Source organism: Elephas maximus, chromosome 18, assembly GCF_024166365.1.
Source record: "Elephas maximus indicus isolate mEleMax1 chromosome 18, mEleMax1 primary haplotype, whole genome shotgun sequence".
NCBI lineage: Eukaryota > Metazoa > Chordata > Mammalia > Proboscidea > Elephantidae > Elephas > Elephas maximus.
In genome coordinates this window covers 4,731,580-4,750,624 of record NC_064836.1, presented here as the reverse complement: position 1 = coordinate 4,750,624, position 19,045 = coordinate 4,731,580, and the positions used below count along the sequence as shown (strand labels likewise).

Below are 19,045 nucleotides of genomic sequence, written 5' to 3'. Positions count from 1 at the left end.
CCCTGGTGGCATAGTGGTTAAGTGCTGCGGCTGCTAACCAAAGGGTCGGCAGTTCAGATCCACCAGGCGCTCCTTGGAAACTCTATGGGGCAGTTCTACTCTGTCCTGTAGGGTCGCTATGAGTCGGAATCGACTTGAGGGCACTGGGTTTCTGGGTGGGTATATGAAATATTCTAATGTGAACTTTTTAACTGCAACAATTAAGGTATTTCAAAGTAAATTGAAAGTTAGGAAATTGTGAAATATATTCAACCACACACTATGATAAAAAGACGTAAAGAGGAATTTGACCTTGTAAAATTTCTTAATACAGTTTAATACATCCCCAGGTGTCTTTTAGTGTTGAGTTACTTATGTTATTGCTTTAGGGGTTTTATAAGGTATTGGTAATCATTTATTGTCAAAATATACTATGATATATGCTATGGTATAACTGTGGGTTATCTCTTTTTGCATCTTTGTTACACCTTTTGAATATTTTCCTTCCTGAATCAGAATGGTCTTTAACAATATAATTAGTAATTATTGTTTCTTTATTTTTATACTGTTTGTACAAACATAAATATCTTTTCTGGGGTAACTTACTTGGAAGGGCATACATGTACAAATAACTTGTTAAAGATGAGGGTAAGTGCTGTTATATCACTGTGCACAAGTACTATGAGGAGTACAGAATAACTTTTTTGGATTAGATATGGGAGAACATTCCATCTTTCCAGTACATCCTTCTTCTTCTTAGACTTTATACTTTTAGCACATGCTTCCTGTGTTTTGCCTTGATTTGACCTAATTTGACTTGAAGATGAGTGAGCAAATGGCATTGTAGGTCCAACACCTAGATCTCGAACTATCCATTGAACACCAGGCCTGTCAGATGCTTTATGAGAGGAGAGTTCTGTGTTCAAGTAAGATTGGAAAAACTATATACTGTGATTCACAATCTTTATTAACTTTGTCAGGTTCTTTTGTAAAGAAAGCTGTTACTTTTGCTTAACATAACAGTTCGTCAAATAATTTTACCACATGACTCTTCGGGGTTACTTCTTTTAGTATTCCAGGAAGCTAGAGTTCTGTGCACACAATTTGGAAAACACTGCGCAAGATTAAGGGCTTATATGCTAAGTTTTTTTTTTTTTTTTTTTATGCTCAGAGGAAGGGTCTTTATGGCTTTTTAAACTAAGGTCATTTGGAATAAGAAAAACCAAACCTGTTGCCATTGAGTCGATTCCAATTCAGTGAGCTTACAGGATAGAGTAGAACTGCCCCATACGGTTTCCAAGGAGTGGCTGGTGGATTCCCACTGCCAACCTTTTGATTAGCAATGGTAGTTCTTAACTACTACACCACCAGGGTTCCGGTCTGGATAATAGTGGAAATCAGTAGGTCACAATGTAGGCTTATTTCTAGCCTACCTTTCTGAATGTATTTTACATTATACTCTTCTTTTGTCCACTCCTCTTTTGCATAGCTTCATTGAAGTTACTTTTCCCTAGTACTTTCTCATCTCCCTTACATTAGTGTGTGTGTGTGTATTGTACTTATGCTGGTTAAAAAGCATGAGTCGTAGCGTCAGACTGCCTAGATTTTTTGAATCTTGGTCTTGGTCGAGTTGCTAAACCTGTTTGTGCTTTTGTTTCCTCGTCAGTAAAGTGAGATGATGCTGCTAGTACCTTCTCATGGGGTTAGATAAGGAATAAATGAGTCACTTAAAGTACTGTGTGAAATTTAGAAGGAGTTTAAGTAATGCTAGCTGCTTGTATTCATTAATTTATTTCCTGAGTGTCTGTAATCTGGTAAATGTTGCTAAACAAATATGGAGTGACACATTCTCCGTCATTAAGAATCTTAAAAATATATATACTACAATAAAGATAATTTTGTATAGGCTTACTAAGAGTCGGAATTGATTTGACAGCAACGAGTTTGCTTTTGGTTTTTATCAGGGTAAGCACAGAGGACTAAGGGAATCAGGAAAGGTTTCACGGAGCAGGTAATATTTGAGCCCAGACCTGAAGAATAGGGAGGCATTTACAAGGCAGAAGGACTAATAAGTGCAAAGTCATCCAGGTATGCTGTGTTCTGGAAATTGCTAAAGGGTGAGTGGTTTCAAGGTGGGGAAATAGGCATAATGAAAATGACAGGAAATGAGGATTGGCAGGTAAACAGAGGTTAAAATTTGAATGGGTTGTATGTTATCCAGTGGAGTTTAGATTTTATCTAGTAGTTGATGGAAATAAGAAAATTTGACAGAGAAATGGCAGCCAATCTGAGTTTTAGAAAGGTCATGCTGACTTCAGTGTGGAGAAGGAAATTAAAAAGGAGTGGGAGAAGATCCAGGGAGACAAGAAGGAGATTAGCAGAGGACCAAAAGGGTAATGAGGGCTTGAGCTAGAAGAATGACTGGCATTGGGATTAGGATGTGGGGCAAGGGTAGATAAGAGGATTATATAAAACGTAGACTAAGCGAATTGGTGGTTGGCAGAATGAAAAGAGTATGTAGAAGGATCAGATGCATGTGTCTTAAATCACTATCAGAAAGGAGCTCTGATGGCGTAGTGGTTAAGGTCGGGGCTGCTAACCAAGAGGTTGGTGGTTGAAACCCCCCAGCTGCTCCATGGGAGAAAGATTTGGTAATCTGCTTCCATAAAGATTTACAGCCTTGGAAACACTACAGGGCAGCTCTACTCTGTCCTAGAGGGTCACTATGAGTTGGCATTAGACTCAGCGGCAGTGGATTTGGTTTTGGGTTTATCTCTATTGGAAGTCCTACTTCTCTTCCAAAAAAAAAAAAAAATCAGTCAAGGCCACCTTCCAACCATTTTCTCATATTCCTCACATTCCTTTCATAGAATTTAAAAATGTCCGCATAGAATTTTGCTTGTTTTTTTAATCTGTCATTAGATTGTTAGTCTAAAGGTTATATATTTTACTCTTGATTCATACCCTTTGTAATACCTCAAAAAACCAAACCCTTTGGCATCCAGTTGATTCCAACTCATAGCAACCGTATAGGACAGAATGGAACTGTCCAATCGGGTTTACAAGGAGAGGCTGGTAGATTTGAACTCTTAACCACTGTGCCACCAGGGCTCATGTAATACCCCAGGTCGTTTCAAATAATAAGTTTTCACTAAGTGCTCATTTAATTGAACTAAGTTGAAAGGTTTGGTGTCTGACTTGACTTTCTACTTGTAACAGACCAGTTAGGCTTCCTTCGAATCTTCTAACTTGGCCGCCTCAAAGGGGTTTGTTTATGAGAGAGAATGAGTAAGTGTGAGACCTTCTGCTAGAACCATTAGCCCTGCAATATGTGTTCTACTAATCTGATTCTATTACTTTGAATCTTTTATCCTTTCTGATGTGTTTAGTGGTTGTTGCTTGGAGTGTGATTCCTGATCCAGTTACATTTTTCCCTAGGATACCAGCTGTCCTCTTCTCAGTTTATTCTCCTGCAGATAAGAGTCCCTTGACCTTTCCCCTTATACCAAAAACCTGATGGGTGAAAAGGCAGAAGACAGAGAAAATGACAGATGGAGTAAGAGAGAAATTTTGGATAAAACTTTATCTTTTTTATTGTTCCTACAGAGAAATAAAATCTTTTCTTGGATTAAATTCATTTCTTCTGGCAGTAGAGGGTGTTCTCTACTTTTTTGTTAAAAATGTGACTCACATTAAAAGAAGCACTATCCTGATAGAGATTCCACTTGGTTCTTAATAGAAAAGAATTGTAGCAGTGGCAAAATTCTATACTATAAGGCCAAATATTTTATAAGTATTCTTTAAGGTATGCCGTATGGGTAAATTCAGGGTATAATTTAAAGATTTAGTAACATCAGATATATAATGAGCTAGTTTGATGATGATTCTCTTTGCAATAACTTCGAAAAAATTCGACATAATAATTTTTATGACTGTTGGGGGAATAAGTTCTGAAGCACAAAGTCAAGTTGGTTCATGTGAAAATACCTTTTGTTTGTGCCTCCTAATTTGGGACATAATTCATATTGGGATTTCAGGAAAATACTGTGAATGAAATTTCTTAATATCAAGTTTGCTTTCTGTTGATGATCAAGAATGGTTAGGTATAGTTTAGTATTCTGTGAATGAATACTAATTTTTTTTTTTCTTAATTGAAACTATTTGATAGGTTTGAAGTGAGAATTTTACCTTATACATTATTATTGAATCCCCTTTACTTAGTTCAATTAAATGAACACTTATTGAATACCCTTCACAGTTACAGATGTTGGATGTGTTTATGCTGAGGAATCCCTCCAACCCTCAACCCCACTCCTCCACCTATTGGTTCAAGCCTGAGACTTTTTGGGGGATTTGCATTTTTTTAATCCTCTAGCTCCTTGAGATCTACTTGGGTCTCCTGGGCCCAGAGTTCCCACAGAAGTTATGTCTCTTCTGTTTTTCAGAAATTTAAATCCACAGAGGCCCTGCAGAGGCTATATACATAAACTTTGAATTAATAAAGAAAACTTCCTTCACTTTAGAGATTCTTAATTTCATTATAATGATAAATTTTCATTGGTCTTTTTTGACTTTGCTGAATTTATTTTAAATGGTTTTTAAAAGTCATGAGCTTGCTCTAATTTTGGCTATTTCGGTTTAAATTTCCAAACTTCCTGTTTTCTTTTTCTTAGTTAAATCTTTTTAAGTCTGCTGGTCTATAGGAAAATGGAAGCTTAATAGTCAAAATTGTTTTCATTTTTAATTTAACTGCCATTTTGATGGTTTTGATATTAAGCTATATGCAAGCTTGGAGGAAATTCTTGACTTTAAAGAGAAAACACTACTGATTTTTAATTTAACATTTTCCAGCAAAGACACTCTCATAGGAAGTAAAAGATCGGGTGAAAAAAATTTCTTATACCTGAAGATTTTTATTAACTTGCTGTTCCTTTTCACTTGGGAATAAAAATGAGGAAATGTAAACATTTAGATGGTTGATAAGTTGTCTTTTAATCTTGAGAATCTTTACTAAACATGTGCAGTCAGTCCACAGTCAAGAATGAGCCCGTTCTAAAAATCATCCATAGGTAGTTATTTAAAAACTGGACTGTATGCTTTTTTGATTTGCATAAATATATTTTTTTACCATGGGTATGTATGATTTTTTGGAATCCTGGTGGCACAGTGGTTAAGAGCAGCAGCTACTAACCAAAAGGTCAGCAATTCAGATCCACCAGCTGCTCTTTGGAAACCCTACTAGGCAGTTCTACTCTGTCCTATAGGACAGCAACAGGTTTGGTTTGGTTTGGTTTTAGTTGTTGTTAGATGCTCAATTTCAACTCATGGCAACCCCATATGACAGAGTAGAACTGCCCCTCAGGGTTTTCTAAGCCATAATCTTTATGCTCTCGTTACAATCCACAAAAAGTAATCTAAATCAGTATTTGCAAACTCTTTGAGACAGTTCAAAATCGGAATTACATTATAGTTTACACAACACATGTGTTTGTGTGTAGAAAAATTGAAGCAAAACATTTCATGAAATTTATGTGAATGCACTCTGACATTTTCTGCTTTATTCTATTTTTTTTTTAACCCTGGTCACAATCCAAGGAATTGATTTCAGGAACACTGATGACAGTTTGTAAAACCCTGATCTTAAACCATGATGTAGTTCAACTCTTTTTTTTTTACAGAATCTATTGATTATTTGTGATGTCTCTGAAAACGTGTTCCAGATTTCACCTAGAGACACACAGGAACACCTTTCCCCTAAAAAGTCTCGGTGTTAGATCTCATCCCTTAAACGCAGCAGGGGAAGTGGTGGTGGTGGGTATGTACGTGCATGCGTAAGTAGAGGGTAAGCCCCAGTAGTGACCGAGAGGAAGCTAGATGCTGAGCAATTTTAGTGACTCAGGGAAAAGGAGAAATTCCTACAGTGTTCTCAGCTGAAACCCTGGCTTGATCTGTCGTAATGGATATTCATAAATCAGGTGCACACATATTTATATTTGAGGTATACCTACGTTTCCATACTGTGATTAGTAATACGTGTAATAATGATGTTAGTTGCCATCGAATCTGCCTCAACTCATGGCAACCCCACGTGCACAGGGTTCAAACAGCCAACCTTTTGGGTAGTGGTTGATAAATAAGAAAAACAAATGTATAATGAAAAATTTATTAGGTATATAAGTGCTTGACTGTTTGCGCCATCCAGGGCTCCTAATAATGAAGATAATGGCTCGTATGTTAGTGCTTACTGGATGTTCTGACTGCTGTGTATACACATTTACTTCTCAAAAAAACCCATTAAGTGTGCCTAAACTCGGATACAGAGAGGTTAAGTCATTAGCTTAATGAAGGTAACACAGCTGATTTAGTAGGTGTCCAAACACTGAGTTTTTGGACTACACGCATATAAAAAAAAATGCATAGACCATTATCTATGTAATCTATGCTTAAATACCTAATGAATTTTTCATCATGCATTTGTTTTTCTTGTCTATCTATGATTGAGACCGTTCTCCATACCTTCAGGAAAATACCTTGATTCCCTTTCTTCAATTTTGTTCATGTGATAAGGGCAATATAACTAATTTTTAAGGAACTTTTACGTAATATGCACATTACTTGTTTATTAAATTCAATAATATGTACATATATCTAGTGAAAGGAGTCCTGGTGGTACAATGGTTAAGTGCTTTGCTGCTAACTGAAAGGTTAGAGGTTCGAAGCCACCCAGAGGTGCCTCGAAGACAGTCCTGGTGATCTGCATCTGAAAAGTCACAGCTTTGAAAACCCTATGGGGCAGTGTCATGGACTGAATTTTGTACCCCCAAAATACGTGTCATTTGGCTAGCCGTGTTTCCCAGTATTGTATGGTTGTCCTTCATTTTGTGATCTGATGTAATTGCCTTGTGTGTTGTAAACCCTAATCTCTGCCTATAGTTAATGAAGCAAGATTAGATTATGTTAAGGAGGATTAGGGTGGGATGCAGCACTCTTACTCAGGTCACAGCCTTGGGCCAATATAAGGGGAATTTCCCTGGGGTGTGGCCTGCATCACCTTCTATCTACAAGAGATAAAAGGAGAGAAAAGTGAGCAGAGAGGGACCTCATACCACTGACAAAGAATAGCCAGGAATGGAGTACATTCTTTTGGACCCAGGGTCCCTGCACTAAGAAGTTCCTAGACCAGGGGAAGATTGATGACCAGGACCTTTTCCCAGATCTGACAGAGAGAGAAAGCCTTTCCCTGGAGCTGGTGCCCTGAATTTAGACTTTTAGCCTCCTTAACTGTGAGAGAATAAATTTGTTAAAATCAGCCAATTGTTGTATTTCTGTTATAGCAGCACTAGAAAACTAAGGTAGGCAGTTCCTACTCTGTCATATGGGAACACTATGTGTTGAAATTGACTTGGACAGCACCCAACAACAACATACCTAGTAAGTAGATGAACTTATTTTGTTAAGTAGAAAAATAATTATGATCATTTTTTTCCCTCAGTGTCCATGGGATATATTGGATTCTTTCTAATTTCAATAATATATATAGGTTTAGGGAATCCTGATGGTACAGTGGTTAAGAGCTCAGCTGCTGACCAAAAGCTCAGCAGTTCAAATCCACTAGCTACCCCTTGGAAACCCTATTGGGCAGTTCTATTCTGTTAGGGTTGTTATGAGTTGGATATAGACTCAATGGCAATGGTTTTTTTTTTTTTTTTTATAAGATTTATTTCTTTTAAAAGTACACGACAGAAATGCTATCCTGTCACATTTGCTTTGGCCTGAAGAATATTTTTACAGTTGTTTTGCAGGACAAAAAACAAAAAACAAAAACTGACCTTTTACTTGAAGAATTGCAGTTCATCTTGATGATTTTTTTTCTTTTAGTTGGTGTTTGCCTGCAAGTATCTTTCATTGACATTTCTACTTTAAGCTACTAGTTATGCACGTTCACAACTTAGATTACACAGTAATGATAATGGCTAATACTAACTGATAGCTTATAATGTACCAGATGTTGTAAGTGCTTTCTTTGTGTGTTAATTTACTAATTCATAGAACAATCCTATATAAGTACTATTATTGTTCTAATTTTTCAGAGGAGGAAAATTTGAGGCACAGAGAGGTTAGTGTCCAAGGCTATGTAGCCTGCTATTTAAAGGTCGAGGACTCATATCCAGGTACCTGGAGCCAGGGTCTGTGTTCTTCTATGGTACTGTTCTACTTTTGGAATGTAGAGATTTACGTTCTAAACAAGGATATAAAAGAGTTTTACTCTAGGAATGTAAATAAAAATCCAAATTGTGTCATTTTATTTCAGTTTTTTAATTGGAACTTTTTCTTTGGAATGTCTGTGTTAAAATTTCTTGATTCTTTCTACTGGAAATACCTGTAACATTTTATAGAACTCAGATCTGTACTCAAATTATAATGCAAATTTCGTTTTAAGTATAGCTCTGGATATCTATCCATCATGCCTATTCATCTTTTCCTTTCCTTCCTTTTACTTACACTATTTTATGCTTTAGCTGTTCAGTATTAACACATAAATAGATGTGATTTACTTGTTTTCCTAATGTCTTATAACTTAGTGAGATTTTATATGATGGTTATAGAGAAGTGTGGGTTTTGTTCAATATTCTGCATTTGTAGTATCATACCTAGATTATTTTCTGCAGGAAGTGAGATGAAAATATTAGAGATATATAAGCATATCATTTTATCTTTTTTCTGATATTTTTAATAAGACTGTAAAGTCTGAATATTCTTGCCAATTTATGCGTATACATATTCTTGTTAGGTGCCATGGGGTTGGTTCTGACAGCAACCCTGTATACAACAGAACGAAACACTGCCCAGTCCTGTGCCATCCTCACAATCATGTTATGCTTGAGCCCATTGTTGCAACCACTGTGTCAGCCCATCTGTTGAGGTTCTTCTTCTTTTTCGCTGACCTTCTACTTTACCAAGCATGATGTCCTTCTCCAGGGACTGATCCCTCCTGATAACATGTCCAAAGTATGTGAGACATAGTCTCGCCATCTTTGCATCTAGGAGCATTCTGGTTGTACTTCTTCTAAGACAGATTTGTTCATTCTTTTGGTAGTCCATGGTGTATATTCATAGTGAAAGTAAAATATGAAAATAAGTCTTAAATGATGGATAGATCTTTTGCTAAAGGTTAATTTTCATTAAAAAAATTTTAAATTTTATTTAAATCCAAAACTTTACTAACACAATTTTAATCAAATTTCCGTAAGCAATGAATAATTATTTTTTTAATGACCCAATTTTTTAAGGAAAAAGGTATATATACGGTAGTCCTTCCACGTCTCTACATTCCCTGTTCATAGATTCAACCAACTGCAGATCAAACATATTCAGAATAAAAAAGAACGAAAAAACAAAACTTGAATTTGCCAGGCACGAAGCACTGTGCTTAATCCATGCAAATGCGGTAATGTGTAGCTCCTAAAAAGCAGTTAAGTGGTCAGAGCAACCCCTGAAATGTTAAGAGGGAGTGAAAGTGCTATTTTTCGGTGAAAAAATAAAAATATCATTTGAAAAGTAACATGTTGTGAAATGGGTCATAAGGTCAGTAAGAACAAATCGAGCGTATGCAGAGTAAAGCCAGAAATTCAAGGAAGTGTTAGTGCTGCCCCTGCAATGACAAAAATGATCTCTTTGGTTCCTGATAAAGTGCTTGCAGAGACTGAGAAAGCATTAAGTGTTAACTGTAAGCATTTTTATTGTATTCAGTATTATAAGTAATCCAGAGATGATTTAAAGTATACAGGAGAATGTGTGTAGGCTATGTGTAAATACTAGGCCAGTTTATATAAGGGACTTGAGCATCTGTGGATTTTGGTGTTTGGTACTGGCGGGGGTCCTGGAGCCAATCCCTGAGAATTCCGAGGGGTGACTCTTCTTTCAGCGATAAGCTCAAAGCGATAAGTTTGTGAGGTTTATCAGAGGTAGAAATTTAAGTAAATTTTTTTTAGCTTTATGTGTATTAAATATCCTATTAATCAAGAGATTTTTATTGTCAAATTTTATTCATTTTGTAGCAAATGTACTGAATTTAATTCTAATGTCTTTCCTTTTATAGGGAAATACGAGAGCCACACCCGTGTTCACACAGGTGAGAAGCCCTTTGAGTGTGATATTTGTCACCAGCGCTATTCGACAAAGTCTAACCTAACTGTTCACAGAAAGAAGCACAATAATGAAACAGAATTTCATAAGAAGGAGCACAAATGCCCTTACTGTAATAAACTTCATGCAAGCAAGAAGACTTTAGCCAAGCATGTTAAGAGGCAAGTATTATCTTGCTTCCGTAATAACTTCGTTGTACCTTCTAATTTACACATGTAGTAAACTAAAAACATCTTTGGAGGGCTTGTCTCCAATTTTTTTATTCCTTAACTTTTTGCAGAGGCTACAAATTAAGAACAGCAAATGTTGTTTTGTTTATATTTTTCATTCATGGTTTTGAGATGATGTTTTTTGATGTGAAAATAACAACTGTAGTCCATAATACAGAAGTTTAAGATACAGCATTTTGGTTAGCTTGTTTCCTGTCTTGGTGTCTTAGTTATCTAGTGCTGCTATAACGGAAATACCACAAGTAGGTGGCTTTAACAAACAGAAATTTATTTTTTCACAGTTTAGGAGGCTAGAAGTCCAAAATCAGGGTGCTGGCTCCAGAGGAAGGCTTTCTTTGTCTTTCATCTCTGGAGGGATGTCCTTGCCTGTTTTGGGCTTCTGTTCCTGGGCAGTCTTCATGTGGCTTGGTGTCTGTCTTCCCCAGTCTCAGCTTCTCTGGCTTGCTTGTCTAATCTCATATCTCAGGAGAAGTTGATTTAAGACGTACCCTACACTAATCCTGTCTCATTGACATATCAAAGACAGTCCATTCCCAGATGGAATTATAACCATGGGCATAAGGTTAGGATTTACAACACATATTTTTGGGAAATACAATTCAATCTATAACACTTGGATTTTGACAAGTATGCTTTCAGGAAAATGATTTTAGAACTCTAGGAAACTCATTTTTATGCTTCACTTTGTCTTTAATGTATAGCACATTATCTGTAAATAAGCTCTTTTGGTCCCTGAATGTATTTAAAATGTGATTAGATTTTCCTGTTGACTATTACTGCATAAACTTAGGTATATATATAATTTATGAAAATGATGGTGATAGCTATATTTTTAAAGAACTCGTATGTACCTGTTTCTTTTAAGAAAAGAATCGGTGCATCATTCTTGTAATTACCTCTCAACAGAGTTATATGGAATATTGACTTAACTAATGTAATATTTCCCTAATAATCTTTTTCTTTTTTTCTGATAGATTTCATCTTGAAAATGCACAAGAATTTATTTCTATTAAGAAGACTAAGAGTGAAAGTTGGAAATGTGATGTAAGAGCTTTATATTTTTCTTTGTATTAGAAAACCAAAATAAATGTAATGCTGCCTTTTGGGAAAGTAAGGTAATTAGGTTTTAAAGTAATATAACCCAAGTTTTAGGATCTTTCTTTTATACAAAATTATCCTATTTGTTGTTGTTGTAAATTAAGTCTTGTGTGGGTTAGTTTTTAGATTATGGACCTGAGAAATGGAAATCCTAGTTTTTATTCTTACTGTAATCGTTATGCCGTGTATTTATAGTTGTGTATATAAGCTATGACAATGCTGTTGCACAGAGTATAAAGTGTTAGAATTTTTCCCTCTATTTCTAGTTATCTGTTGCCACGTAACAAACCACCTTAAAACTTGATGGTCTTGAACAACCGTTTCGTTATATTTCACCATTTTGTGGGTTAGGATCCAAATTTGGGACTGGACTTAGCAAGGTCATTTTCCTATTCCACATGGTATCACCTGAAGTTACTCAGAGGTATTCAATTTGATGGATGTTCTGATCTGGAAGATATACTTCCAGAGTGGCCCCTTACATGGCTGGCAATGTCGTATTGGCCAATGACTAACAACTCAGCAAAGACTTGCCCTGGAGCTTTAATTCTTCACCACATTGGTCTAGTCATGAGGCTAGTTGGTCTTCCTTCTAGCATGGCAGGTAGATGCAAAAGAGTGAGTGTGTATTGTAAGAAGCCTAGGTAGAAACTGTGAGGCTTTTTATGGGCTAGTCTCAGATGTCCCGGGACATCACTTGGTTAAACAAGTCACTACAGCCAGTGCAGATTTAAGGGAAGGGGAATTACACTCTATACGACTGCTAACCAAAAGGTTGGCAGTTCGAATCCACCAGCTGCACTTTGGAAACCCTATGGGTCAGTCGCGCTCTGTCCTATGGGGTCATTATGAGTTGTAATCGACTCGACAGCAGTGGGTTTGGGTTTCAGTAGGAGGAGTAGCAAAGAATTTGTGCACATCTTAATTCTTTCGTATCCATAAATTACTTTTTCAGTATTTAGGTAAATATTGTTTAAAGGAGACACCAGCTATCATTTTGTTTTCCTTAATCCCAGGCTATAATTTTTTTGTGCCGCAAAATTCTTACCATTTCTCTGATTTCAGTGTCTAGGAATTGAAGTTAATCATTTGAATGGGCATAAAATGGCTTCATCCTCGTAGATTATTTAACCTTACTCAACTTTATCACTTTCAGTTATAAAATGATGATTATAATAATTATATCTGTCTCATAGGAATACTATAAGAATTAAGTAAAATAATTAATTACTTTAGTGCCTGGTATATACATGCTTTATTATTATTGGGGCCCTGGTGGCACAGTAGTTAAGTGTTTGACTGCTGACCAGAGGCTGGCAGTTCGAATGTATCAGCCACTCCTTGGAAACCCTATGGGGCAGTTCCACTCTGTCCTATAGGGTTGCTATGAGTCAGAGTCAACTCAACGGCAGTGGTTTTTTTTTTTTAATTACTGTAGTGCCCAGCTTTTTTTTTTAATCTGATATGTGCCAGATTTCTTTAAAAAGTATGCCTCTTCCTCTGACCACTTCAAGGGATAACATTTTAAAATAGTTTTTGTATGGTTTCTTACTCATATTCCTAAGTACCTGTATGATAACAATAATAACCTTTTATTTATGTCATCTAAGTGATTTAAAGTATTTCATGAATATGAATCCCAACTAGAATTAAGAAGTAAAATTACTTTGTAGCTCTATCAGAGCCTTAAAGAGTTGAAATTCAGTTACTTTTGGTACTAATGTAAAATAATTCCTAACTATTTCCTCCAGGACATTTTCTGCACGATTAGAAAATAACACTTGTGTTATTGCTAGCCACTTATCTTGTTAATAAAGGTATTATCTTATTATTGTTAATAATACTTTTGGTAAATTTTCAATTGGGAGAAATTTTTCTTTGACCGCTGAATTTATGTGTTTTTTTTTTTTTCCGTCATCATGAACTTTGTATTTTCGTTTTTAATTTAGATTCACTTATATTTTATGTGCATTTTCATTTAGATTTGCAAGAAATCTTTTACTCGAAGACCACACTTGGAGGAACATATGATTCTGCATTCTCAAGATAAACCCTTTAAGTGCACCTACTGTGAAGAACATTTCAAGTCACGGTTTGCACGATTAAAGCATCAGGAAAAGTTCCATCTGGGTAAGCAAGTTACTTTTTATAAAAGTAGTTATAGCAATTGTTGGTATTGTTATCAGATAATGCTGGAATACCCTGTCACTGTTGAACTCCTCTTGGTGAACTTTGGGTATTGGCTTAGGAGAGGGAAGTCATGTAAACTGGCAGGAGTATTGGATTTGCTGCAGTTCCTGAGGTGAGTAAAGAGGTTTATTCATAGTTGATTGGTGGGTATGTTTGTGAGTGCCTGGGGTGAGGCATTTTTGTTTTGGAAAAACTCATTTTTCAGGAAGTGCAGTAAACTTAGTGTATTTGGAATTCAGTGTGGTATGTGATGAATTTTCTCCCTAATGCTGTGGCCAAAGTGGAGACTTGTGGGCTGGATGGTAGTAAACCCATTGCAGTGGAGTCGATTAGGACTCATGGCGACCCTGTATGTGTCAGAGTAGAACTATACTCCATAGGGTTTTCAGTGACTGTAATCTTACAAAGGTAGAGCACCAGGTCTTTCTTCCATGGTGCTGCTGGGTGGATTTAAACTGCCATCCTTTTGGTTAGTAGTCAAGCACAAACCATTTGGACTACCCCAGGACCTGGTTAGGTAAATACATGACAATTGATCTCAATAAAGAATTATTGTTACCTCAGGTACAAGTCTCTTCCCCATGCTGCTCAGTGTGTTTATTGACAACTTGGATAGAAATATATACTTCATGCTTATGAAATTTGTAGATGACAAAACTGTCAGAGATAGTTAACATTATAGCAGAAAATAAAAAACAAAAAAGGAGTCTATATGCTTTACAATCGGTCAAAGCGCGTTAAGTCAAGATTTAATTTAGAATAACTTCAAAACTTATGGGAATATCTGACTTTTAGTCACTGGAACTTGCAAAACCGTAAAACTCTTCGTTTTACAGATGGGCTTAATGGCATGTGATATGACTGACAAAAAACAATGTGGCTTTAAACTATATTAATAAAACTGTATTGTTCAAAATTAGGTAGATAGCAGCCTAATTATGAATTGATCTGGAATATTATTTTCCTTTCTGGATACCATATTTAAGATGGATATTGATAAAAATATATTCTAGCAGTGGGTAGTTACAGTGATAATAGGGTCTTAAAATCCTGTCATGTGAAAAACTTTGAAGGATCTTGAAATATTTCATCTGGGGAAAGGAGTTAAAGCATCTATCTTCAGATACTTTCTCAAGCCTCTTTTATGTAATAAGGAATACTAGTATATAAGAGTGATGTTTGCTGCAAGATTATCTTAGCTCTCTCTGCATTACCTTGAATAAAATGTTTTTTCATAGTATTCCGACTCAGCATTTCCAAGAAGCCATCATATGAAAACAGTTTTGTAATTACTAAAGGTAGTAGGAGACATGTTCACAATTGCATATTGCATGTGAGAATTCTTTTTTAGACTTTAGTTCCAGAAAAAACAGCTTCCATTGGGGAATTGATAGGTTTGTTCCTTTTCGAAATTAAACCTATGTGTATTCTTCTTATGCCACCTTTTAGGAATGTTGTAGCAAAATAGTTTTTTTTTTTTTTTTTTTTGGTTAACATACTGCTTCCACCTCTTTTTTCAGCTTATTTTAACTTTTATTTAATCTATCACTTAGTAAATAAATATTCTAAGATATTTTCAGTGGGTGGAAATTCTAAGGAGTAGGTTTAGTTTCAAGAAAAATTTAAGTATTAAAACTTACAGTGTTGAAGTGACTTGTCTTGCACAGCAATTACTTTCCCTCCAGTGAAGTGTATATGCTAAGCTGATCAACTGTTAGAGTTATTGAAGAGAGTATTCCTGAAAAGGTGGCCAAACTAAAAGATTTTAAAGATGTTCTGGTTTTCATTGTTTTATTTAGGTTAATTTAAAAGATTTTTTATTTTTCTGTCATGCTGCAGTGGATCAGTAACAAGTATTTCAGAAATGCTAGGCAGTAAGTGTTAGCTAACTTGCTAACTAAAGTTCATTAAGGAAAATCCCCAAGGGAAATATATTCAACATTCAGCTTAGCATTTATTAACTGCTAACTGTATGATGAGTCTGTGTTAGGATCTGGGGATACCATTCCTGCCAAAATGAATTATGGTCCAGTAAATAAATCATTACATTATAGTATCATTACATTATAATGACCACACAAATATTTTACAAATAATAAGGTAATTTGTAGAATTTTTCATCAGAGTTGACATTAGCCAGGTTGTAGTCACAGGAAAAAAAAGTTTAATAGGAAGCATGATGCAGAAGCCTTTATAGCTAGGCTTGTTTTCCAAGTCTGACTAAGCCACTTAATGTGCGAGCTGGAACAGCCTTGCAGAGCTCCAGTTTCCTCATTGGTGAGACAGGGTTAATACCTCTGTCATAGATATTGTTGTGAGGGTTAAATGAGAGAGTGACACACAAGTACCAAACATTGTGCCAGACATAATTTTCTTCCTCTTTCTCTGTATTATTTCTAGCATTATAATTTTTATAACATGTATTTTTTTATTTCTGGCATTATAATTTTTAATATTTTCAAGACCTTTGAGAAATATGACTTATAAAATAGAACAGTAACTTTGCATTTTTGTCCACAATTGCTTAAGAAAACAAATGAACCAAGAAGAACACTGCTTTGAGTATTGTATGTTGTTGCCGCTGTTAGCTGCTGTGGAGTCTGCCCCTCACTCATGGTGACCCCTTGCACAACTGAACAAAACACTGCCCAGTTCTGTGCCATCCCCATCATTGGCTGAGCATTGGACTGTGGTGATCTGTTTTCACTGGCTGATTTTCAGAAGCTGATAACCAGGCCCTTCTTCCTAGTCTATCTTAGTCTGGAACCTGTGCTGAAACTTGTTCAGTATCTTAACAACAGACAGTCCACCACTGGCAGACGGGTAGTGGTTGTGCATGAGGTGCGTTTGTGGGGAATCGAACCTGGGTCTGCCGCGTGGAAGGCGAGAATTCTGTCACTGAACCACCACTGCTTCTCTGGGTATTGTATACATATATGCATGGCTTCCTTTGTGTCTCTCTGTATACTTCTGTTCCTTTGAACCCCTGTGTGTTTTGGATAAGTGGTTCTCAAAATTTGGTGTGTGTCATAATCAGCTGGAGGGCTTATTAATCACAGGTTGCTGAGCCCCATCACCAGGGGGAGATTCACCAGGTCTGGAGTGTGTGGCCCAAGAGTTTGCATTTCTTACAACTTCCCAGTGATGCAGATCCATCACCACATTTTGATAATTGGTTTAGATGATTCAAAGGCACATTCATACTACTTACATTAGGATTAAACCAAAACAAACAAACAAACAAAAAAACAGACCCGTTGCCTTCAAGCTGATTCCTGCTCGTAGCAACCCTCCAGGGGAGAGACATCTAAATAATGCACTCTGTACAATTAGGGGAGAAGAATTTTTAATTTATCTGTATTTATTAGTATAAAAGTAGTAGAGTTTGGCTTTAAGAAGTCAAATCTTTTATTCTATCTAGAGAGTTGCCATGAAGATCTGCTTTAGTTTGAACATAGCTTCATAAATAAAAATTCCAAGAGACTTAACTGTATGCAAAGCTGGATGCCAGTATAGGGGGAAAATGTAGTTGTTATTTAAAAAAAAAAAAAAAACCTGATAAGTAGCTGAACATGAAAGAGAATGCTCCGTTTCTTCTTTGGCCCAACTGGAGCCTTCAGCTATCCAGGGCTTCCAGGGAGGGGCTGGTGGATTCGGACTGCTGACATTGTGGTTAGCAGCTGTAGCTCTTAACCCCCGCGCCACCAGGACTCCATACATACAGTTAATACATTACAGAAAGTTTTAGTGGTAGATATTTCACTCTTCCCCTAACACACACTTCTGATAATATGCTAATCTTGGCATTTATTCTGTCTATTTATTTTAACTATGTAGATGCTGATTCTTCTTTCCCCAATTTCTTGGAGCCTTTTCAGGAGGTGGGAGGTAGAGAGATTTTTCATAGTACTTAACACAGTGCTAGGTATGAATTAAAAATCAATAAATACTTGTTGAATGAATTACTAAATGACTCAGATCCTATGGAAGATGAAATATTAGAGATTTTAAATGAGAACATGTTAAAGATACTTAATATTGTGGTCATCTCTCATTTCTAAGGTGCAAAAACATGTTGAAACTATCTCAGTGACTGTGGCTACTGAACAGTTTTGATTTTGATTATAGATAGGTTTCTGAATTTCAGTGTCCAAGTGTCATTTGCTTTCCACTGGCTATTAGGATTAATTTTTCATCAGAATTCCTTGTTGAGTTTACCCTTCTAAATTCTGAGACATTTGCATCCAAATGTACAGCTTCCTTGAGCTGTGTACTTCTTTTTCATGCATCTTTTGGCTTCCTTTTAGTGTGCCTTCCAGTGGAACTCTTGTTCTCACCATTTGCTTATTCAGTAAAATCATGGTGAAATTTGGGACCCAGTGAGATCTGGGTTTAATTCAGTAAGACTAAACAGAAATCTGCCACAGTACTTTTCATCTACTCAGGGTCACTAAAAACTTGTGGTCATTAGGATTGGCAGTACATTTCTGAACCATGAACTCTCTTAAGTTCTGTTTATTCTTCCAAAGTTTCTCATTTCTTCCTATTTCTGGAAATTTGGTATGTAGCATATTCTATACTGTTCCTTTCTGATTTCAGACTGGTAATTGGCCATTTGAATTTGTTAATTCATTAGTTTATTCAGCATTTATTGCATGCGTGTTAAATGCCAGACCCTATATTCAACTGAATATAGGGATATAGAGGTAATTGTAACTGAATATAGGGATATAGAGGTGATTGTAACCAGCCTCGTAGGGATAAACAATCTAGGAGGGAAGAGAAAACTATAATTTTAATGTACTATGATATATACGGAAACCCTGGTGGTGTAGTGGTGTTAAGAGCTATGGCTGCTAACCAAAAGGTCAGTAGTTCAAATCCACTAGGTGCTCCTTGGAAACATATGGGGCAGTTCTACTCTGTCTTATAGCGTCTCCGTGAGGCAGAATTGATTCGACGGCAACGGGTTTATGATACATGCACTAAGAGTGATAGGCATGAATTATAGCATACTTTTTAAAAATTTAACTTAGTATCTATACTTTAAACTTAAAGGTACACTTCTCTTTCCTTTTTAGGTCCTTTTCCATGTGATATATGTGGTCGTCAGTTTAATGACACTGGAAATTTGAAACGCCATATAGAATGTACCCATGGTGGAAAGAGAAAATGGACTTGCTTTATCTGTGGAAAATCAGTACGAGAAAGGTGAGAAATTACCTACACACCCAGATAAATTCTGGTACTGTTATATAGAAATAATTAATCGCAGAATCCACAGAAGACTTAGGAACTAGCAGCATCAGATACCTCTGGAACTGGGGAGGGTAATGGAGGAGAAGAACAAGGAGCATTAGAATAAAACTGTTTTAGAGATTAGGTCTCTGTATTCCCTTCCA

At 36.2% G+C, this 19,045-nt stretch overlaps 1 protein-coding gene across 2 annotated transcripts in view; it reads left to right on the top strand.

The window, feature by feature from the left end:
- ZBTB41 (zinc finger and BTB domain containing 41) overlaps positions 1-19,045 on the top strand; it is a 60,203-nt gene that overhangs the window by 2,498 nt on the left and 38,660 nt on the right. For both annotated transcript variants that reach the window (XM_049857832.1, XM_049857831.1), the window contains exons 3-6: positions 10,079-10,286; positions 11,330-11,399; positions 13,436-13,583; positions 18,725-18,854. In XM_049857832.1, coding sequence (XP_049713789.1) covers positions 10,079-10,286; positions 11,330-11,399; positions 13,436-13,583; positions 18,725-18,854 — 556 coding nt within the window. The remainder of the gene's footprint in view (positions 1-10,078; positions 10,287-11,329; positions 11,400-13,435; positions 13,584-18,724; positions 18,855-19,045) is intronic.